The sequence below is a fragment of the Amblyomma americanum genome, chromosome 4 (genome assembly GCF_052857255.1).
Source record: "Amblyomma americanum isolate KBUSLIRL-KWMA chromosome 4, ASM5285725v1, whole genome shotgun sequence".
NCBI classification, from domain to species: Eukaryota; Metazoa; Arthropoda; class Arachnida; order Ixodida; family Ixodidae; genus Amblyomma; species Amblyomma americanum.
In genome coordinates this window covers 218,785,184-218,809,673 of record NC_135500.1, presented here as the reverse complement: position 1 = coordinate 218,809,673, position 24,490 = coordinate 218,785,184, and the positions used below count along the sequence as shown (strand labels likewise).

The 24,490-nt window shown below is 43.1% G+C and overlaps 1 protein-coding gene across 1 annotated transcript in view; it reads right to left on the bottom strand.

The window, feature by feature from the left end:
* Ku80 (X-ray repair cross-complementing protein 5 Ku80) overlaps positions 1-24,490 on the bottom strand; it is a 47,627-nt gene that overhangs the window by 18,418 nt on the left and 4,719 nt on the right. The window contains exons 3-12 of the mRNA XM_077663446.1: positions 23,746-23,926; positions 23,206-23,377; positions 22,082-22,204; positions 18,696-18,810; positions 15,922-16,173; positions 15,462-15,524; positions 14,380-14,517; positions 8,039-8,129; positions 6,992-7,052; positions 627-696 (exon numbers count right to left, since the gene is read on the bottom strand). Of these exons, the coding sequence (XP_077519572.1) occupies positions 627-696; positions 6,992-7,052; positions 8,039-8,129; positions 14,380-14,517; positions 15,462-15,524; positions 15,922-16,173; positions 18,696-18,810; positions 22,082-22,204; positions 23,206-23,377; positions 23,746-23,926 (1,266 nt within the window). The remainder of the gene's footprint in view (positions 1-626; positions 697-6,991; positions 7,053-8,038; positions 8,130-14,379; positions 14,518-15,461; positions 15,525-15,921; positions 16,174-18,695; positions 18,811-22,081; positions 22,205-23,205; positions 23,378-23,745; positions 23,927-24,490) is intronic.

Sequence of the window (24,490 nt, the reverse complement as noted above, 5' to 3'; positions counted from 1 at the left end):
TTGCAATTCATGCCCCGGGTTATTTAGCAAGGCAATGTATGCCATTAGCGAATCGCAAATGAGTAAGGTATTCTCCATTAACTCTTATCCCAGACTGTTCCTAATCCAGTTCTGTGAATACATCCTGTAAACAAGTGGTGAGTAGAGAGTTGATGACTCCCTGCCTGACACCCTTCCTTATTGGAATCTTGTTGCTGTCTTTATGGAGGACTATGATGGCTGTGCAGCCGTTATTCCAGTAGTTTAAATAAGGCTCTCCTACAGCTTGATTCTGCATAGTCTGCATTACTGCTGAGATTTTGATTCAGTCAAATGTTTTCTTGTAATCTATGAAGGCTACACACAATTTTACACATTACAAATGCAACTGTTTAAAAAAATTATAACCCCACACAGAACTTGATGTTTTCTCGTGTAAAAAAAATTCTTAATTTACATTATGTATTCTATTCTGAGGTTGCACTGAACATCAATATATCACGATGCCACTGCAATTATTGAAATAATAATTGATCCCTTGAAACTCTTTTTCCTTCACTAGTGCTGAAATAAAAGTTTAAAGCATGCAGCAGTGCCAATATGCAATGAAACATAGGTGGTGCCAGCAACATCCAGGCCTTGCTCACCTGATAAAACCACTGCAGGTACGGGTTTGATGTCTGACTAGACTTGAACAGCTCTTCTGGTTCTCCGTTTCTGTTGGAAGGAATGCTCAGTTCAGGTTGGAAATACAATCCTTTTAGTAAATAGGATAATAATTATAGAACCGACAGCCCTATACAGTAGAACGCCACTATAGTAAACTCAGATATCGTAAAAACTCTGATACAGTAAAGTGAAACTGCAATTCCACTTCACCTGCAATTTTTTTTTGAAACAGCTTCACCACCAAGCTCGGAAGCTGTGAGGAGAAGCCAACTTCTTAAAGTCCTTGGGGGCGTGAGGCAAAACGCGCGACGCGTACGGGGAAAAAAAAAAAAAAAGTAAGGCGGGCTATGAATGCAGAAAGAAGGAGGCGCGGGTCGCTAAAAAAGGAAAGACAGTAAAAATAATGTGAAGGGAAGAAAAGGGGCGAACATTCGTAGCTCGGCAGCGCTAAACACAGGGAAGCCGCGGAAAGAAATGGATGGGTGGCAGCACTGCGTGAGCGGTATCGCTGTGCCTCAACTGTGTCGCACGTATTACTATTGCCTCTTAAACGACTCTAAGGCTGCGGAAAATGACGCCGTGTTCACGGTTCACTTTTGTTTTCACATGAAATCAAACTCGCACTATACAGTATTCATAGCCGCATTGTATTTGTGCAAATGCAATACTTCCTTAAGACAATCAAAATCGAAAATGTGATAACTTGAAATGTGATAACTCATAATAAATTAAATAACTTTCACATAGAGGGACAATAAGAGCAGGATAGAAGGTATTTGTGAGTGTTTCTTTCATAAACCAACACTGTGTTTATTAAGAAGCCAATGCCAGAGAGAAACCTCAGAGCCATGCCATCACCAACAACTGATATTGTGAAGAACCTAATACAGTAAAGATTATTGCTTGTCCAAGTCACTTTACTACAGAAGGGTTCTAAGGGTTCTACTGTAGTACTAAGTTTTGCAGTTTTCTGGTGTGGCAACCAGATTATCAGAGGGCATCACACTAAGGAGCTCAGAGTTCATCACGGCCACATGAAGAGTTAGTGGCCCATGGCTAAAGTTTTGATTCAGTTTGGTTTCATTTCGTGACAAAAGTCAAACACAATTAAATGTTCATGTGCACTGTGTTATGGCAAGTTAAAGCTGTAACATTTTTTTACTTACTGTAACAACAGATGCAGTAAAAAAAAATACTATCCTTTGAATCTTGTTAAAGGACTACAAACAACTGATTTTAGTTTGGTGCTTTGTTCTTTCAAATGATGTGTTAGACATTATAACACATGTATCACTATGTGGTATTTGGCTATGACCGCTAGATATTCATAATTGAATTTTTTTCTTTCATGCTGCTTGGGTTTGGTTTCATCAACTGAACAATATGCGATGCGAGTCACAAAAAAGCCTGCAATGTAAACGTCGATACACAGTTTACTACGACCTTTAACCAGCCTGCTTCAAGAGCTGGAATGACAACAAATGATGTATCAGCAGTTATGTTGTTTTTTTTCATGCCTCATACGGCCTAAAGGTCAGCTGCATGTCACAGCCATCATTTGGTTGATTAAAACAAAACAGCCTCAAGAAGACAATCAATCCGCCTTTTCTCCGTGCCTGTTCTCCTGCCAGTTCCACGGGTCGAAAACGAAACCACCAGCTCCTACTGCACATGCGCAGTTCAGGTTAGTGACAGGCGTATGCGACAGATGGCGGCAGCTGCCAAGCACACACTTGACACTTTGCAGGCGTAGCTGGCTCTTCGTGGGACCAGATCGTGCCTGTGTCTCTCACGTGCGTCTGTTTTCAACTCATGTTACTGATTGTATTTGTTGTCCTAATTGCCCTCATTGTATGTTTATATATATGCTTTACTAGATTTGTTTTTTTTTTCTTTCAATCTCTTTGGCTTTGTTCTTGTATTGTCCTATGTACGTCGCTGTCCCCCCCTTATATAATACCCTGTGAAGGGTCCTTAAGGGATCAATAAATGATGATGATGATGGCAGAAGAATTTTCGCCATTCCCCAGAGGGCACCACATCTTGTGGGAAAGGCGGACTATAAGTTCTTTAGTGGTCATGGGAGAATATCATGCAGCGATCCATGTATATTAATGTCTAACAGATCATTTGAAAGAAGAAAACATGCAAGTAAAAATTTGGCATCTATAGCCCTTTAAACGCTACAGTGCAGCATGGACTAAATTTTGCTTCCAAAGCTTCCAATTTGTATTCAACAGGTCCTGTCTGCAGCAAGCTGGGAAATGAAACTTAAGTTTGACATGGCACTGAAGTGTGCCGGCTACAAATGACAGAAAATTCTTGCATGGACTGCTAAGTGATACAGTTGAACCCTGCTGTTATGTTGCTGGATGCTGCATTTTTTCCAGCAGCTACATTTTCGTGAGCCAGTCTCACTCTGGCTAATATAAAAACCCACAAAATACAAACTCGGCTGTTACACTGGAATCGTGGCAGCATTACAGCAGGAAACGCCGCAAATGTCACCTGGTGCTATAGTGCTTTATTTTGTGCCGGCATTACGGCAACCTGTGTTTATTATGCAACAGAACTGCAAAGGAAAAGAGGAACTCTACACTCCATCAGCTCTTGACCACTGCCATGTCAGGTTTGGTTACATTGAAAGTGCGACAAAATCTACCTTGCTATAGTGACGCTAAAAATACATTACCGCATTTACTTGAATCTAGGCCGACCCCGATTCTAAGCCGACCCACTAAAGTCCAAAACAAACAATATATATATATATATATATATATATATATATATATATATATATATATATATATATATATATATATATATATATATATATATATATATATATATATATATAGCGAGGACAGCGTTCACAAAAAAGCGAGGACAGCGTGTTCACAAAATGCAACGAGCATTTATTGAATCTGAACGTGCAGAGCTCATTCAATGTCGTTGTCACAGTGTTCCTTGTCACTGTCACCTTCAAACAGGGCACTATATTCGGTACCGTCAACTGCATTGGATATGCTGCACTTTTTAAAGGCCCGCACGATCAAAGTACCTGGGTTGTCATCCCATGCTGCAGCTACCCAGCCGCCCGCCAGCTGCGATAGCGATGCACGTTTCGCCATGTAATATTTCCGCGGACGATCCCTGAAAGGTTTGTTGATGCTGACATCAAGTGGCTGCAACTGGCCCGTCATGCCGATACGGTACGACAGCGAGGTCCGTGTTCGCTTGGGCGAGCGCAGCCTTCACGTTGTCGGTCAAGTGCCCACGGTAAGAGTCGACGACAAGGAGCGAGTTCTTAGTCAAAAGGGCTCCTGGACGCCGTCGCCATACAATCTTGACCCACTCTTCCACCATCGCACCCGTCATCCACCCGTTCTCATTTGCCCACACAACGACATTTCTTGAAAAAGTTTCTTGAGTAGGCAGTGTCTTCCTTTTAAATATCATATAAGGAGGGAGTTTATGTCCATCAGCTGTGCAGCACAGCATAACAGTTGCGCGCTGCTTCTCGTAGCCCGCAGAAAGCACCTTCACCTCCTTGGCACCCTTTTCGTTCATGGTGTACGCCAGTGGTATATTAAAATACACAGCCGTCTGGTCGGCATTGCCGATTCGCCCAAGGTTGTAGCCTGCCGCTTCTCTCTTTCGCAGCACGTAGAGCTGAAAAGCTATCAGATTTTCATCGAAATCGCTTGGCAGCTTCTGGGTGATTGAAGTGCGATGTCGGAAGCTGAAGCCGAAGCGCTTCATGAATTTCTGAAGCCAGCCCCGGCTGGCTTTGAAATCCTTTGGCGTTAGGCCTCGCTCCCTTGAAAGTTCCCTAGCTTTCGCTTGGAGCACTTCTGTTGTCACTGGAAGGGCAGCTGCTCTCTGCATCCGAACAGAGTTGGCCAAAACTGTCTCTACTTCGTGGCGACGGCCTTTCTTTGGTCCACTAAACGCCATCCTCGTTGTGGCGCATGCAAAAAGCTGCTGTCATTTCCCCTCCAACGACGGACGTTTTTCTCTTCGATGCTGAAGTCCTGCCCGACTTGAAGGTTCGATGATGCCTCTGCGGCTATCACAACTTTTCATTTGAAAGCGGCACTGTAGTGGCACCTCCTGCTTGGTGCCATCGCGATAACACCACGCCGCACACCGATACGGCCGACATGACCACGACCTACTGTATAACGGGCGACATGCGCGTGCAGCGCAGCGCCACCGCCGATGATTTGCTCTTGCTTGTGTGTTTTTTTTATCTTTCTAAACCGCCGCCACGAACAGTGGCGCTAGTGTTCACCCCCACCTACCCCCACCCCGTGGCCGGCCGCACGCATGGGAAGCAAGCCTTTTCCGCGAGAGCACGGAACGACGAAAACACACATGCGCGAAACAGTCAATTAGCTGAGTGCTTGGTGATCTGTTGGTGTGGCTAGACCTCGATTACCAAATTCGATTTCAGTGACACTGTGATTCTCAGCCCCGTGGGCACCGGCTTTTGCATTTGCGGCTTCTTCATGCACAATGGTTTACTGCTGCCTGCCATTGTGCAAGTCAAGCGGCCGAGCATCAAGAGGAATTTCATCTCATGAGCTTCCTGTGACCGATATTCGAAACCAATGCTTGAAAAACATCTCTTGGCAAGGCGAAGGTAAGTTACTATGCAGCACTTAGCTTTGAAACATGCTTTTAATGTGCATTTCGAGCGACGGCGCCCGCCGAGTGCCGATCGAGCTTCGGAGCTCTCGTGCGCTCCCGTAGTCGAGTTTGCGGTGCATTGACTGGTACTCAGAACGTATCCGCGTGAAGTAATGTATACCTATTTCCACGATGTCCCTATTTTTTTTTTTTTCTAGGGCCACGGAAAGAGCCCTGGGTTCCAAGCGACCGAAGCAGGATCTGCAGCCTTCACTTCAGGCCAGAAGACTATTGGCAAGGCCTTAAGCTGCGGAGGTTGAAACCTGATGCTGTGCCAACAGTTTTTCCTGCATTCCCTGCGTCCTTGGCATTTTTCAGGCTCAGACTTTCGTTACCACTTGCGAAAGCGGCGTAAATAAATACGTCAATAACAGCACATTTTTACGATTGTGGCATGCACTGCATTTAATACTACTAACGTTCTACCGTGCTCTCAACGCACGTCACTTCAGTGCACGTGCCAAATGCAGCAAAGAAACGCGTGGGCCCTGCATAGCGGTATGTAGTGCGTTCATTGCATTTGGCTCGGGACAAACGAAACCTAAGGAAGAATGAAGTATGGGCGCGCTCAGGCCTCGGCTAGCATGGAAAGTGCACACTAGACCATGTTGGCAGCACAGCAGTAACCAACTTTTCAGCAGACAATGAGGGGGAAAAAAAGCTCTAAGGGGTTCCACCATTTCAATCCTAGTAGCCACGCAGCCACGCCTTCAAAGTAGTTTCAAATTTCATTGCACTGCACAGGAAAGGTACCAAATATCTGGGGTTTAGTGCCCCTCGCTTGTATTGCTGCGCATTTTTCTAGCCGCACCCTGTCTATAATGTGAAATGCCGAGTTTACTGCAGCTCCTGCGCAAATTTTTACCGTCATCGCCGTACTCCTGAAGGCAGGGCCAGAGCGTTTCGGGCACAATTTCGAGCGATGCTGTGAGTATGAGCACTGGCGGCCTCTACCAGCACGCTTGGTCCCTACTCAATAATCACTTGGTATTTCTTCGGCCGCGCGCTGCTGTAGGCGACCACGGGATGCGCAGGTCGCCCTTTATACAGTAGGTTGTGGACACAACACAGGTCAAAATGGCAACCTTGCTTGTGCACGGTTGGCTTCTGGCACGGCTAGTAGCGGCTGCGATACTGACTTTTCTAGATGGCGCTGGCTATGCACCATATTTAGCAGTTTCAAAGAAAAACTGGCGTGTTTTTTAAAATCGTCGAATCTAAGTCGACCCTAGAGTTTGGAATATGATTATTTGAAAAAAAAAAAAAAAAACTATCGGCCTAGGTTTGAATAAATATGGTACATTCTATAGACGCAAAGTTATGAGAACTGGAATACTTCGTTAAATCGAGGATTTCGTTACACTTTTTGTTTGTTACATAGAAGTTTAACTGTAGTACAATGTTGCCCAGCTGGCACGTCTTTTTTCTGCGGTCCCATAAAAAAATGTAATAGAGGAGCTCTACTGTAGTGTGTCAAAATATTATTGGTCCTCCTTCCTTGAACAAGAATAAGCTGTGACAGACTGTGAGTGTAACATGCTGGCAAACCTACAGCAATACGATGCCATGGTGCAGCAAAGGCAGAGATTATTTGTTGCACCCTCTGAGCAGAGGTGGGGGAAAAGCGGGCTTATGAAGAACAATGTCTTACATGTCAACAGCTGTAAGGTCCATTGCTGCTATGAGGTCGTCCAGGAGGGACAGCTGTGTGTCTGCAAAGACAGGCTAACCTCACTTGTACGCCATCTCAGGGGATAACAGGATTTTCACAACATGGAAGCATGTTGGCAAGGAGGAATGCAGATGTTAACGCAAAATGATGCATAGTTTCCAGCATTTCGGCATGAATGTAAACTGACAAATATAAGCAGTAAAACAGCTGCCTGCTTCCACTTCAGTATATAAACACCAGACGAGACCACTGTCTGCTCTGCTCATATGCAGGCTTAACTTATCTATACAAGCTTACAATATTTTGCCGAGCTGTTAACTCCCTTTGGTCCCAGCTGCTACCCAAATGCCTGGGAACTAAAACCGAAGAATGCTGTAAAACTGTTGCATTATATGAATTCATAACTAATTACTCAGTGTTGTTTAGGCACATAGAGAACCAATTAATTAATCCATTATGTAGCTGCTATCAGAATCGCAGTTCTTTATGAACTTCTTTTTTCAGTAATGTTGTTAAAGAAAATTTCGAAGTCTTTTTACAGGCCTGGTAACTGAGCACTGCAACTGCAAGCATGATGGAAACTACACGTGTGCTCTTCAGCATAGCATACACAAAAAATAAAGCAATTAGCCAACCATGGCTGCCCTTTATTTTCTTTTTTGTTATTACACACCCACGAATGTATCCTTATTTTCATTCAAGCGAAAAAACTACCCAATGGTGCCATTTTATTTTCAGGAATGCACATTAATCATATTAGAACCTTTGTGCGCTGTAAGAGTGATGGTGAGAAACTGAAACAAACATGGGAATGGGCAAACTTTAGTGCTGCAGGACCCCTTGACCAATTCTATGTATTATCTTGTTAGTTTTTTGCAGAGCAAAAAAATAAAACACCCACATTGAGTACAAGAAGAAAGTGACAGTGCAGCTTAATTAATAAATAACTCTTGCTCTGTGCGCATTGAGCCTGAAGTAATCAATTACAAAGCCTTGATAATAGAGGCCAAGCCTAAGACAGCTCACCAGTTGGAATGTTGTCCTTGTTCGTATCCAGGGGCAAGAAAGTGAATCTTCGCAGGTCTTCCATGTAAGGCAGTTGAATGAATACCAGGCACTGTAAGGACATCACAATAGATTATACAAGTGCCATATGAGAGCCGTACATATCTGCATACAAGACATTGTTTATTCAGTCTTAAAAGAAGGTAGCTTTATGACAATGTACTATAAGGGTTTTGATATTATATTTGAGCATCCATTTTCAGGGCGATCTAAGCCAAGCCAATGATTGAAAAATTGAACATGCAGAATTACTGGAGGGCACAGTCATGCACAGAGGGGGGCAAGAGGGCAGTGGCACCCTTAATAGGCACAGGGGAGAGAGGCGCTAGATGTGCTACCCATTGTTCTCTGCTACCCAGAGGGTGTGAGCAGGCACTCCCCCCCCTCCCTTATGGAGAGGCCTATGCACGCCTCTGGGGAGGGGAAGCAATCAATGTCTGAAGCCGACATATTTGTGCTATATTTGCAGGGCCAAAGGTAGTTTTGACCTATCTGGTGGTAGTAATAGGCCCATTATGTGCATAATTCTGTACACAGTGGCACTAATTTAACAGGTTTAGTGTTCAGCAACTAAGCCCAATGTCACGAGATCGAATTCCAGCCGTGGCAACCACATTTCAGTGAAGTTGGCGCGGTGGATGCTCCAAGCCACCACACTGGATTGTAGATGCAATCAGTTCTGCCGTTTATTTCAGAACCGCATTGTAGCTGCCTATGTGATGCCCTAATGCTGCCAGTCACTTTCCTGAAAGACCAATAAGTGGCCCCAGCGAAAACATGTGCAGTTCGGGAACATGTGTCATACTGGAATTCGAAACTACAGCCACAGCTACCACATGACCATTGGTGGTGGATGGCGGTTCAGTCGGTTAATATTTTACACTCACCAGCTTAACCAGTTGCGACGTCAGAGCATATGAGCGTTGGAAGGTACGCTCTTTTATAGTCTTCGATCTCTGTCAAAGCCTAACAGCTGCCTTTGAGATTACAGCAACACTTATGTTCGCACTGCTTCGCCTAACAGCTGCCTTTGAGATTACGACACTTATGCTAGCACTGCTTTGCGACGGCCTGACCCGTACACGTGCCACAATCTGAACACCTCGCAGGATGTAAAGCACTCAGAGAAAAGTTGGCAACCACGCAGGAGGCCGATGAATGAAAGGTGAGCGGTCATGAGTTCGTGATGAACTACATGCTGAGAAGCATGCTGCAGACACATACATGTTTCCTCGGAAAACTAGGGCTCAATGATAGAAGCGGAGCCTCTATACCGCCTGTAGCCCTAGCTAGCCTACACTCAACACAAGTCGGTATGTGAGAATCGACTTAGGTTTAGTGTAGGATTTTTTTGTTTGTTTTAGCAAGGCCCACGAGTTCGGTGGCAGTTTATTTGAAGTCCTTCACGTATGGAAATTCGCAGTAATAATAAAATTGCCGTCGCCATCACAGCTGCTACCGCTGACGCATGTGTTGCCAAGATACATTGAAGAGAACCAGAAGTTTAGCACTTGCTACTAGAAACACTGCTGAAATGAAGCCGGAACTAGCTTACTTCATCTGACTGAGTTGATTCTATCCAAATGTATGTTGCAAACAACTCCGCAGTAAACAAAAACTTTAATCACTGGCAAAGATAGGAAGATCAACCAAACATGGCAGTGGGTATATTATATCTGAATATACATTGAAACTGAATCCGTTGTAACATTATTATACTTGCATTGGCTGACCCAGGTATTCCAATCTCGATGAATTGAGGATTTTTAATATTAATTATGCATGAAAACTGGAGTGGTACTCTGAAGTCAAAATTTATTATAACCGGTGTATCCCATCACAAGAACACACCTTAGTAAAATATGATTTGCATGTTAAAGGCACAGCGTTTTTTTCTTTCAAAAGTGTTCATTATATTTTATTATGACTTACAATCTGTTCTAATCACCTTTTGATGCAAAGTAAGCATGTGTTGAAAAGCGTCCCTTCCCTTGCATTGACAAGCTGAAGTACATCGATATACTGCTTCTCGCACCACAGTGTTTTATACTCTTCAGTTCAGTGGTAGCCACAGTTTGTCAAAACTCGTCGCCGAGATCTACATTTGCGTGCTCTAATGGACATCGATGTGAAAAAAATGCATAGGCGATCATACGATATGATGCAACAAATCCACGTGTAAGCAGTACAGTAAACCCCGCTACAATGAACGACGCTACAACGAAATTTTGGCCACGATTAAGTATTTCCAATTCCCTGTCAGGAAACCATACAAGGCAATTCAATTATTTCTCTGCACAACGAACAATTTTCAGAGCGAATTAGCCACTGCACTGCTTATACCGCTCATCGTTTACAAAATGTAGGTCTTTTCTTGTTGTTTCGTCAGAGCCAGTGTGCTTGTACCGCGTCCTCTGCTTCGCTTGAATTTGAGGGCTGAAGATGCCAAGAATCAGCACTGGCAAGTGCGTAGAAGAGTCGAACTCTGTACCGTTCCCGTTTTAATGCGTGCTTAAGCATCGGTTAAAGCATCACATGCTGTCATCGCCTTTTTTTTTTTTCATGTGGGCGAATATCCACCAGATAGGATAGCGAGCGGTTATTTTGTGCTATGTGCACACATGCATTGGCCTGGAGCAATGGCAAACTTTCGTGCGCTCCAGTGTTAGCAGCTGCATACACAGCAGCATATCACATATGGGCAATTATCCTTTTAACTATTATGTGCGACGCACATCCGTGCTTTTCAATGTCACCGTTGCAGAGCCTGACACAGTTGCAAGTGTTGATTTTTGCTGTCGTAACTTCAGGGCCGCATTTCAAACGAGGCGGAAGACATGTAGCATATTGCACTGTCAACAGTCGATATTAACGAGAAAAGCAGGGGTATATTGTTTGCAATACTGCGAGCAAAGCCGTAGTTTTTTTTTTTTAGATTTCCTGCTTTTGCTGCAGTAGCAATCTTCCATGCTGGCATGAAAACCACGTTTTACTGAAGAGGGAGCCTCAATTTTTTTTAATACACTTCATCACATGCATATCGATTGTTGGAAGCGTAAAGAAATAAAACATTCGCACATCACTCTTGATACATAGCATAAACATTACAAGGATGCATTAACACACACAACATGCGGGTACGATCGCACGCCATTAGCGAGAAACAGTGCCTGGCACCTTGCGACAACTACACAGTCATGAGAGCTTTGCTAGCGCTTCTAAAAATAACTGAACACAGGAGAAACAGGAAAGGAACTAAGCTGCAATCGGCGCATGCTCCTCCGAGTGCACTATACTGTAGAATACATGCGCAGCGGCTTGACCGATCGAGGGTTGTAGCTGGATCGCACAGTGCGTGTATAGCCACGAGTTGCAGGTAAATTAATAAAACCTCTCCTTTGTGGACAGACAAGATGCTTGAGTAACACCGGCATACGCCAGCTGAAGAAAAAAACTGCCACGTCTATTCTGCTGTTCAAGTGCGTGTCAATATGTCTATGTCCCATAGATCATGCACTGTTGGAGAGTCGCTAAGAGCACGAAATTGGTTCCTCTTCTTATGAGAGAAAACAAATAGTCTGGTTCGTATTGTAATTTGAAAACAGATCACCTATAAAGCTTTCTGTATGATCAGCGCTGAAAGCGCAAGCTGTAAACGGGTCGATACGTGCTTACACGATACCCTGTGTTGCATTTGGTGTTTTTAAAACATTCGCGCACAGTAGAAAAATAGTAAACGAGAAGCTGAAAACTATAGTTGATTCCCATACGCATCGTAGTATCTTTGTAGAATGCATAGCATAGCGCAACAGAGCATCGGCATTTCACCTTTCACATAAAATGCAGCTGTCTTTACCCAACGCCGGACAGCGTTTTCATATTCTCGACTGAAACAGCACGGCGGCACTGGTCCTTGGAGCGATAAGAGAGGCCGCTGCACATTTCTCGCATACCCTCTATTGCGCGCTGTTTACCCGGCCTGCTTGCACTGATGGATGCTTTCCCAGACAAACAGTTGCGAGAGAAAACTTTCGGTAACGGCTGGTGCACACCAGGATCTGAAACTACCAAACCATTTGCTGTTCAGTTCGCCGCTGTCAGCAGGGACACATTTGAGGGTGCTGTTTATTTATTTATTTGAAATTTCAGCAAATACAGCTGTTTGCCCTGGAACCGAGGCAAAAGGTGACATACAAGTCATCCGACTAGGTCTTTGGCATCAGATAAGATACGTGCAGTAGAAAAAAACAGCAGCCATGCAGAAACAAAAATTCAGTTACAGATCACGGACATGATACATAAACATTCAATAATATTCAGGAGTAGCAACACGTGAAAGCAATCATTTGCATAACCTAAGAGAACAATTTGTGGTACAGTATACGCAAAAAATTGGAGACGACACTTAAGCTCCCCCTTAAGGACGTGATGATGCGACAGCACAGTGGGTTAGGCTTTCCATTCTGAGCATTCTGACACGTTTGAAATAAAAAAGTGAAAACTGGTTTTTGAGGAAATGAAATGATGCAGTCATTGCCTCACATATCTCCATGGACACCTGAATTGCACCTTAAGGGAAGGGATAAAGGAGGGAGTGAAAGAAGGAAGAGGTGCTGTTAATTTCAACAGCCTGGGGATCTAACGTGCACTGACATCACACAGCACCTTTGTGCTTCGCCTCCATTGAAATGTGGGTGCCACAGTCAGGTTCGAACCCGGATACCCCAGTTCAGTAGACGAGCGCTTAACCATTGAGCCATTGAGGCAAGTCCTTTTCATATTTTTTTAATCTCTTTAATTAATCAATTAACTAAAATTATTTCATTAACTCGTCATCGCCTATCGCACACCAATCAATCATTCCTAGGACCACAAATTACCATGACACGATTTTTTTTACACAGCCCCCGATTATAGGTTGTCAGTTCAGTAAGTTTATGTACACGAAATTCTGAATCACATGACACCACCCAGAACATTCTGCGGCATACGGTTCACATGATACGGTTTTTTTTACGCAGCCCCCGATTATTTCCTACACGCGGTGCCGACTACATCGACTGCTTTTCAACAGAGCGAGTTGCATACGCTGTCACGTAATAACACAGCAGGAACAGAACAGAAATATTTACATATGCTCCACAAAGTACAGTTTAGGTTTTTTCCTGAAGGTGAACAAGGAGGATGATTGATCTATTATATAAACTATACCAGGGTAACTGTTTGAAAGATGGGGAAGTTGCCATTGAACTAATTGCATTCCATAGCTAGTTCTTATTCGAGGTTTTATGGAGTCAATGTTTGAAATTAACGTTAATGGCTCGCCTTTTATCCCTCCCTGCCTCCGACTGCTGGCTCTGCGACTGCACCATTGCGAGTTTATTGTTTTGAGCTGTGCGCGCGCTGTCATGCTATCCCATAGGTAACTACGTAGCGCGGTGCTGGGTGGGAAGGATGGAGGGGGCATGCATCGACTATCATTTGGAGTCGGCTTTTTTTGGGTGGGGGGAAACATCTAGGGGCATGAGTTGGGAGGTCATGTATAGGCAGCAATATACAGTACGCATATATTGTGAGTTACACATTATTTTTTAAGACGTGTTTGCGAAATCTCCGCGTAATTTCCGCACCCCCTTTTTAAAGCCTTATTTCATATAAAAAAAAAATGTGCAAATTATGTGAATAAATAGGGTAGATCCTGCAATCAGCAGCCGAACACCAAAGCCACTGAGACACCACAATGTGTTGGTGTCTTAATATGAAGTAGATTCAAACTTGTATCAGAGCTCTTTTATGACAGTGCGTGAATACGACTAGCCTGCCTCAAGTAACTTGGCGCTTACTGACACTGGTTATGATGACAAAGTAGCTGGCAGCATTTACTGTGATGTAACCATAGTTTACACAACGAGAACGAAACTACCATAAATAAGCTCTGTGAAAACAAAGTCCACGCACAATAGCTACATGCTGCACAAAATGATGGTACTGCGGTGTACTATCACGATGGAAATAAACGCAAACAAAGCGGCACCTAGGAGCTCCGCTGTTCAAATTTTTTCTGATTGCACTTTTGCTTCGGTGGTAGCAAAAAGAAGCTAGGGTCATGCGTGATGCATTCTAGGAGGAGTTCTTTTTCTTACCACCCAGGTAAAAGCACGATCAAAAGAAATTCGAACAGCGGAGCTCGTAGGCGCCCTGCTGTTCACATTTCTTTCCATCGCAATAGTACGCCTATAAAGTAACTCTGAAGCCCTCAGTTACTGATGATAACTGAGGCAGAACAGCGCACACACACTCACTTCGTATCGCTCCTTGATGCGTGGGCTGAGAAAGCCCATACGTGGGGCGCTCTTGTCAGAGAAGGCATAGCGCACGATGGCCACCATCTTTGACTTTTTGAGTGCTTGGATCAGAGCAGAGAGTGCGGCACCAGCAGACTGCACATATACAGTTCAGTAATCCACATGAATAAACAGTGTGCATATGTGTCCCAGATTTTACTGACTTGCAGGAAAAAGAAAGGAACGAAGGACTGAATAAAGCTGAAATTTGGGCGAGTTGCTATGCATTCATATTGCCTCAACAGCGCGACAAGGATGGGACGAAACAGAACCAGCGTTGTTTCTGCAATAAATCAGTTGACAGTCAGTACTTGTTTATTGTTTCAATTTCGTCTCGTCCTTGTTGCACTGCTGAGGCAATATGAAGGACTGGATGACCACAAGTTGTGATGATGGGCATATTTCACAATACAGCATTAGACTATGAGTACGAAGGAACCATACACTAACTTTGCACAATTTTCGTTCTCACTAAAATTTCATTGTTTTGCTTTTCGTGGCTATGTTGGTGCTTATTTGGCAATGAAAGAGCATTTATTGCAGAGAAAATTGCATATAAAAATGGAATATTTTATTTTTCCCCTCCGCCACTTGATTCAGACTTGTGATCTCAAGAATGGAAAGGTCGTCATGATAAACTTTCGGAAGTGAACGGCAGTAAAGCCTAACCCCGAAGACCATGTCCAAAAATCAGTCTCGATGCTATTGCAGTTTGCTTTTGAAAGCGACTGGTGGCTACGATACATGTAATTCATTTCCTGGTCTTTTCTAACTTGCAAAAGTGCCATGCTCAATTAAAGCAGTCTTTAAAAATGGTATAATCCATCAAAACAAACCAACTTCAATTCGAGCTGGGTATCACTTTAAGCCTCCATATCATGGTTGACCTTGCAATAAACTCAGGTGCTGAACTGTGCAGCTAAGTTGTTTCTGCGAGAAATTTTACAATTATCTGACACGCTTGGATGCTGCTCAGAATGTTGCTGCATCATAACTGTTGCACTAGCTCAATACAATAGAATTTCAAAAATGAAACTTACGTCATCTCCTTTTCTAGCTACTACATATGAAGTCTTGTCCCCCATGTAGTAGTGTCTCTTGATCTGAAAGAAAAAGAACAGAGACAAGTATCTGTTAATCAACATGCAATTTAGGAATGTCAACATGAGCCATTCACAGCTACAAGCCATATGGTGCCTGTTCCTTTAAAAAATAAAAGGACCTGTTAGAGGCATCTTTCAGCAGTGAAATCGGGTGTCTAGAGCCAAGCTTTTCACTCACGCCTATGACTACCTTGCTCCCATGCCCTTGCAACATTCAACCACACCCAGCATCGAATAACCAGACAACACTGCCACTCTCAGCAGCATTTGTGCACAACTAATCAGCCATATAATGTGCCCACTGTTCACACTGGGTTCAACCATTCTTATGCTGTCTGTAGCACTAAAGCAGTCATGCGCACACAAACTGATTAAGAGATCTTTAGAGGTAACTCACGTTGGCCTCATCGGTGAATCCGAGTACCTGCAGACCACGGCCAGAGCCACCCTTGTTTCCGTCCATAGCTGCCCGGCTCTCGTCGGTGAAAGGCACCAAGGTGGAGCCATACCGATACGCAAGCACTGTGCTGTCCTTCTCCACTTCGGTCTCCTTCTCATCGTTGCGGTAGTAGACAGCGTCACAGCGCACTGGAACTTCCGTGCGCTTGGCCACAAACTGCTTCCACGGCTTGGTCTTCACCTCCACCACCTACACAAACATCACCAGTAAGCGGGCAGGCAATCCTAGTGCGCCAAACGAAGCAGCCATAGGTACCGCTGTATTAAATAAACAATAAAATAAATGAGATGGGTGGAAATAAAATGCCCAGGCAATCATATGATGTGATGCAACAAATCTTCATAAGCACTACTGTTAGTACATTTCACTTTTACATTGATCACATTCTCCATTGTGCCTTTGAACTGGATTTCACCACCATTCTGGTGCTGCGTGTGCTTCTGATGGGTGGAGGTCTTCTGAAGGGTGTGTACCGAGTGGTGGGAGATGATGTATTTTCACCGGTAGGCGCCCAGAGGTGCACCACACACACGCTGAGACCATGGCTTTTGCCAGAAGAAGACTACACTGCTAAAGCAGTAAAAAGAAAAAAGTCAGGTACACCCATCAGAGGTGAAGGCCTCTTCTATGTGTACGCATACACACACGCACGCATGCACACACGCACAAGCAGACAGACAGACTTCGGCTTTTTGCCTAAAAAGGACTATGCTGCACACACAGTAAAAGGAAGGAGAAGGGTTTGGGTACCCGGATGTGCACCCATATAAGGGTGGATGTTTCACTTGTACACACACACACAGGCAGAGAGAACATCACTTTTCTCTGAAAGAGCACTAAACTGATAATGCAGTGAAAGAGAGTACTTGGCTGCTCACTGAAATAGCGGCATCACCAAATTCCTCACACAAGCAGCAACCAATTGTCCTTCGAAATATGTCCCCATGATTTTGGCGCAAGCAAATGAGGTTTTGTCAACTTGTTCGTTGTTTTCAATGCAAAGGAGAAATTACAAAAAATACACTATAAAGTATACAACATGCATTATACGACAAACAGGATACCCAAAACATGGGAAACTTATCGCACAGCACATGGGTGCCTTTTTGCGTTTTGCTACCATTAAGCAGCCAGGTTTTAACCCGGCTGCGGTGGGCATGTTTCAATGGAAGCGAAACGTCTTTTTCGCCTGTATGCTGTGCACATTAAAGATCCACAGGTGGTCCAAAATTATCCTAGGGCACCTCTTTCCTTTTTTCACTCCCACCTTCCTCCCTTCCTTTTCTGCACAGTTTGGGTGGATGGTTTGGGTGTCCACCGAGATGTGAGACAGATACTGAGCCGTTTCCTTTCCTCAGAAACCAATTTTCAATTTCAAGACTGGGCTTCCTGCAGAGCTGGAAGCCTGTGTAGTAAGCCTAGAAAGTATAGTACTATTACAAGCCGCACAAGCAATGCTGTACATTCAGACCAAGCCTAAGAAATCTTGCTCACATCGAAAAAAACCTTGCACTACTGGTCCAGGAATGACTGCAGCAATTTTTATTCTGAAACTGCCGTGCATTGTTGGAGGTTTTCCAAAAATATGGAACGCTGAGAGCAACGAGGAATGCTTTAAAAATTTTTTCTTAGGGTTAAGGCATGTGATGCATTGTGACCAAAGTCATCTCTCAACTTTCAGCATGGCAGCAGAAAGAACTTCATCCTGAAGATGCACAGGACTGGGAAGCTCCTAATTTTCAGTGAGGTTTTGTGCGGAATATCACAGGAGGATATGTGATAAGGATCATCATCATCATTATCATCCTGACTACATCCACTGCAGGGCACAAATCAACTCAGCTACAAATCAGATATAAATGGGCAGTCCAGACTGTGGAAGCCACCAAGCTTGCCACATCAAAAGAAGGCACAGCGAGGTCAGGGCAATGCAAAGGTATTCCTGATGTTTTTCTGTGATCATGAAGGTGCTGCCCAAAATTAGTGCATTTCTTCAAGCCAGACTACCTTAGGGATGCCATTAGAAGAAAAAATCAGTCATAGAGATCCAACGACTAGCCTCTTCATAACAATAATGCACCTACCCATTCATCAAATTTTGTGCAGGGTTTTTTGGCGAAACATGGCATCATCAAGTCTACCTGTCTTCCTACAGGGCTATGTCTTCATGCCTTTCCCGCTTATACTAAAATTCCAAGTTCATTCGGAAGCAAGCAATTTCATGCTATCAATAAGGTAAAATGACAATATAAGAAGCAGTTGATGGGCATTCGCTTCAGAAACTGAGAGGAATGCTGGGCATAGCATGTATGCTTCCAAAGACAGAACGTTGATTAGGAATATGTAAACATTGCCCTAGGCAGCCAAATTTTTTCTGGAATGGCCAAATAGGAAGGTTGGATACCTTTTCAACACGTTATGCTCTTGTGGCATTGAAAAACGGTGACATCAAGCTTAAGAAGAGAATGCACCAAAAGGTTAGTGCTGTGCAAGAGTGTTCTTCAAAAACATGGTGCATGTCTGGAATTCCACATGGCATCACCAAAACACACTTTTACACAAATTTCTTTAGCAGAGAACCACCATGTATGGATGTGAAAATGCATGAACTGAATAATGCTACTGCTCCGACAAATGCATTTTTTTTTCATTTTGCTTCAAGACTTGTTCGTGACTGGCAGAACAAAAATTTCACCAATGTGCCGGCTTACTTTGATATATGAAGAGATTGGTATGGAGATGTCAGGCCCTACTTCCAGATTGGCATTCCAAGGTGTTGGACGGGTGCGCTTCTTCTCGTATGACATCAGAGCAGGCATAGCCTGGCTGAAGTCCAAGGAATCAATAAGAACAAACAGCACTGTTAGAAAACATGACTTAATAAGGAAGGGGCACATTGCTTTCAAATCACGAAAATCCAGAAAAAGAAATTGAATTTTATAAATTTTAGCAAACACCAGATTTTACAGTTACAAGGTCTTTCTAACTGCAGTTAAACCTGGTTATAACAAAACTGAAAAAAAGTTAGAGATTTTGCATTACATCCAGGTTTTCATTATACTTGCAGTTTTTGCGAGAAGAACCAAAAGGACACTGCAGGACGGAAACCAAAATAAGAAATAAATGTAGGTGAAATCACCTTGCAAATGTTTAAAGAAAACAGCATTACTCGAAGTCATAAATGGGAAGAAATGTTTCGCAACTGTGCTGATAGCGCAACTGCGGCTGCGGCTATGAGTAATGTGAGGAGGATGGAGGAGGCGGGGGCGCCGCAACTGAGCTAGAGAACGCGCGCGGCCGCACCGCCGACCGCAGGGGCATGTGCTTCTACACGCATGTTCCCTCTCTGTTTTCCCCTCGCTGCTGCCCAGGAAATGGACTCCTCACCTGGCGTCGCTAGTGCTCTCCGCCATCCCCGCTCCTGATGTGCGAGAGCTATCGGCGCCAGAATCATGCGAGCAACCGCGCGGTGGCGATGGACGCGCACTGCAGGTGTCGTTTCTTTTTTTTTTTGCTATGGCCTATTATTTTTCGCTGCTTTTGAGAATGGACTGATGTAAAGCCACGTGGTATGACGTTCAAAAAGCGAAAGCAGAGGAGGTGCGCCGATGGCACTGGAGCATGGCGCATTGTATAAACTACGGTCGCTCGTTGCGATCGGCGTTCCTCTCAAGTCAGTTCACGCTTTATCATCACAAAACTTTCAGGTTGTTCTGCCAAATTTTCAAGTAACTCAGCACTAGCTAGCATATAGATGGCGCAGCCAGCTCGTTATATCAAGGTCAACTGCCGCAACAACCTCGTTACATGGAGGTCTCGAATACACGCACTTCAATGGGGGCGGCATTGGGGAATTGACAAAACTTCGTAATATTGATTCGCTATATGGAGATTAGTTACATCCAGGTTTAACTGTATATCCCAAAAGATATTCCCCAAAAACAGCCAAGAGACTTGAAAAAATAATTTTTGTGACCTACGGTCACAAAATCTGGCCGAGATCGCCGTGAAAATGCCAGTCTTCTCAAAAGTGTTTTTTGACTTGACTGCCCTGCTTGCAGAAAGCATAGAATGACAATGGTTCCATGGATTTTCGCACGGGTTATTGCATTGTGTTCCTTGATAAATTCTTTGTGCAGTGACATTCCTATATTTCTGAATTACCTTCTCATCTTTTCAATGCTACTATTTTGACATGATGGTAATGAGTGCATTATACAAGCACATATATAATCTTCTGCGTAGAGAAACCCTCAGGTTGGTAAAAATAAGTGGAGAATGTCATTGCATGAACCACTCCTTTAACTAAAATTTCAGAACAACTCTAGGCTCCTACCGTGTGCTGTTGTCACGCCCAGCTTTCTGAAAGTTTGGTATAAAGATGGAGCAGATAAAAATTTATAATGTCAGAACTACTGAGGATATATGAGCGAAAATTTGTATTTATTCACTTAGTGCACTTTCCAATGACCGTGCCAAATTTCATCGCTCTATACCAAAACCTGCCTCCAAGACCTCCAAAACCCGCGTCCCCTTGAGGGTTTATGAGTGCTGTACCAGCATTGCATAGGCTAATATCAAATTAAGGCAAAGGAAAAGAGAAGCCTCGAGGGCAAACCGAGGAAACATAAAGTATCAGAAAAAAGAAACAATCAAACAAACACTCCATTTCACAACTTTGGTCTTTTTAGCAGTACAAAGCAAGCAAGAATGCGAATGCAACTTCCCACAGCATTTTGCAGGAAAACTTGCACATATTATAGAAAAAACACAACGGCAGCCTTTCATGAACAACTTTCCATAATTAGCCATAAACAACAAAAGCCTTTTGCTAGCTTACTAACATATCAGACAGCACAAAGATGGGTGACTGCATCACTTCAACTTAGTTGAGCTCCAGTACAAGAGAACATGCTGTTGGGTCTAGTGCCAAACAATGTATCACACAAATAAAATATAATGAGACACAAAGAACATGTGTAGACATGTGATACAAGAACCAGGTTTTAACTGCACCACGCAAAAAAAAAAAAAAAGCACTCACTCCCAGCTTAATATTTCGATGACAAAATATATTACGGAGGTATTCTTGCACTTGTCATTGTCATCTAACTATAAAGGGCAATATTTTTTTAACTTTTACGGTTTTGTATTTTAAAACTGTGAGAAATATGTTGGTGCAGTCTGTGGAGCTGGATTTAACAGCAAGGTGGCCATTATGTACCTAATGAGGATCAATAACTAGATAATTTATTGACTTAAATTGGCTAATAAACTAACTATATTTTTGATCTTATAGGGCAAGGTTTTATTGCAAAATTTATGGCTGTCAATATCAAAGGTGAGTCTGTTTTTAAAACTTCTTAATCGGCAGTGTGGTCCAAATTATCAAACGTCAAAAATACGCATCTGAAAGCTTGTTGAGTTGGCTTTCCTGCATTACTTAATTATAAAATGGCATAGCTGTATGTGGTATCGTCACCGAAATCAAGTTAAATTCTTCTACATCATCAAAAACACCAACTGCGCCTGTATTTGATGCATAAGAATTGCAAAAGACACCATTTCATACATATGCAGTGCTGAAAAGCCAACTGAACAAGCTTTCAAATGTCTAGGCATTTGATACTTCGAAACACATGGCCAATTTTAAAATTTTTAGAAACATAGCTCACCTTTGACACTGGCGGCCATCAATTTCACAACATAACCTTTCCCCCTAAAATCAAAACTAAAAAAGTTTTTTTGCTAATTTTAGTTGACCATTTCATAATGATCCATATGATAGAGATAATGTCAGCCTTGCAGTAAAACCCAGCTCAACAGACTGCACCAATATATCTCTTGCAGTTCTTAAAATAAAAATCTGTAAAGGTTAAAAATAAATCATGCTGTGGACATGAAGTGCAGTTGTAAGCGTACCTTGAGTTTCCGTCAAAATTAGGTAAAACTGAGTGCTCATACCAGATCATATTTGGTTTTCCTTTGTGTTTTGCACTGTTCTGCTACACCATTATGACTAACGAACCACTGAACCATTCACAACTTGCCCAGTTCACATTCAATACAAGCAAGGCACACTATATTCTGGGCATACCTGAATGTGTATGAATCGCCACTGACTGCCTCCAAAATCTTGCCAATGTATTCAGCTGCCTTTTTCTGACTTCGAGAAAGCTTTGCAGCATCATCCCCAATGTTCTGGACATCAAAAGGACAGCTGAAAAAAGGTGGCAAGAACAGTCGACCCTTTAGAAGTGCGAGAATACAAATGAGTTGTCGAGCCATTTACAAAGGTTCTGTTAGTCACCTTATACATACATTACGTGGAAAACTTCAGCAAAAATAAAAACTGGCCAGCAACGCATAAGCAGCAGTATGGATATGTTCACTGTTCATAAGAAGCAATAAATTTAGATGATGTATTTATCCCTCATTCATTAGTTTACTAAAGAAAGGAGTTTCTTGCAACAAATGTACATGCAACTTTCTTCATGTTAAATACAAAAATGATAAGAGACATATAAAAAAAGTGTTGACCTTTGGTCTAGCATAGTCAACCTCAAAATAAACCTGGGAGAAGCTGACTCCTTTAATGTACAGCTGGCCTTTATTTGCTAATAAATATTTATGCACTTTGAAAGGTAAAAGATTAAATCTTTCATGCTAAAAACCATTCTACAGTGTAGACGAGGAGCGGCACATATATTGCCAGCATAAACTGAAACATTATCAGTGAAGTGTATTGCTACAAGTACAAACTGTGTCCCCTAGCACAAGCAATATGGCATGCAAGTATATAATGTGGTACCTATGAGAGTGCAAATTTGCACCCTACTCTTATGTAGCATAGTATTAAGTAGACAGCAGCAGTGCTGCACAGATGTCACTTCTTGCACAATCTGAGCCACTGCCTCACACTTGCAGGCACCCACAGAAAGATTAGGAAGGGATGTGTCTGTACCAGCAAATGCTATGTGAAGTCATTTCTGCCGAAGTAGCCACATACACATCATATTCCAGCACTGAAGTCCTCGCCGTTTACACTTCTCAACCCAGCAGCGATGGAATCAAAACTAGGAACAACATGCACAGCTGTCCTGTTAAATTAACTTTGACAGTACAAATATACGCGGCAGTGTCATGGAATAATCAAAACTCACAATTACCACAGGAATGCGCTTCGCTACACATAAAAAAAACTTTCAACAGTTCACTCACACAATGGTCAGGGACAAGTCAGAGTTCTTCATCCCATCTGCAATGATGTTTTGCTGGCTGTCATTGAAGGTCCCACCCAGGTTCGACAAAAGCACCACTCGTCGACTGCCGCACTTCAGGTTCTTTGTTTTGTCTACAATCACATCCAGTGCAACTACGATGGCATCAACAACTTGAAACATGTTCAGTCAAGGAAACTAACACTGCTGCTCAGCAATATCCTGTCAGTGGCCATTGTGTAATCCTTCCTCAATGAAGTCATCAAAGCCACTGTGCACATTCTAAGCCCCGCCCCCCATTTTTTTGGTGCCCAACATGGGGGCAGCTCCTGAAACATCAAATGTCAGTCAGTACAGTGCACGGAATTCTGTGCCCGAATTTATGACGGCCAGCTAAGAAGTCACACTTCCTTGATAGTAAGGTGAATGCAGAAGTTGCATTAGCACAACTACACACATGCAAGCTGTCATGGCATGCCAGCACTTTACTTGTGTGAAGCCCTGCACCCAAATTCCAAACCAAAACAACTGCCAAGGATACAGTCACAAACATGCTGAGTGGCTTTGACATCAGAAAGCTTGTCTAGCATATCAAAGGAGACGGGTTGTAGACCACACAAGACATCAATGTGTTGGTATTCATCATCACTTGACAGGCTGTTGTTGGTGCGCTGGCTGCCGCAAATCACCACAGCAACCTCATCTTTAGAGTCTGAGAAGATCTGCATGCCAGGAACAAAAAAATTATGTGCCTGCACTAGATTCACCATAAAAAAAAAAACTCTTTAAAAAAAAAGTCAACTTGGAAACACAGAACATGGGTCCTCTGTCACTGCTCATTCACCAAGTTGGTATGGTGCCAGTGGCAGTGTGTTTACCACACCATGCAGAATATTGCAGCCATACGATGGTCAAGCAGTTTTTTTATGATTATAGTCAAGTTTTCTGAGTGTTTTTGCATACATATTGCAATGACAAGTTCATAATTTGAAAACATTGTGAGTCACCGCTTGAACAAATGTCCTTATTTCAGGACAGCCCAGCACTCAGCGCGCGAGCCTGAGAATACAGGTGAGCGATGACAATGATAGGTATGTACAGGTGAAAGTTCGCACACCCCACTCACAATGTAACAACCCCGTCAAGGCAATATATAAGCTAAGACACCGCACGTAAAATTGAACTGTTCTCCCCTTTGTTTATTTAATCAATCATAAAACCCTCCCTCCCAAACAGGCATTGTTGGTTTTCTCATTTCTGAGCACCTGTGCCAAATGGCTTTGAAG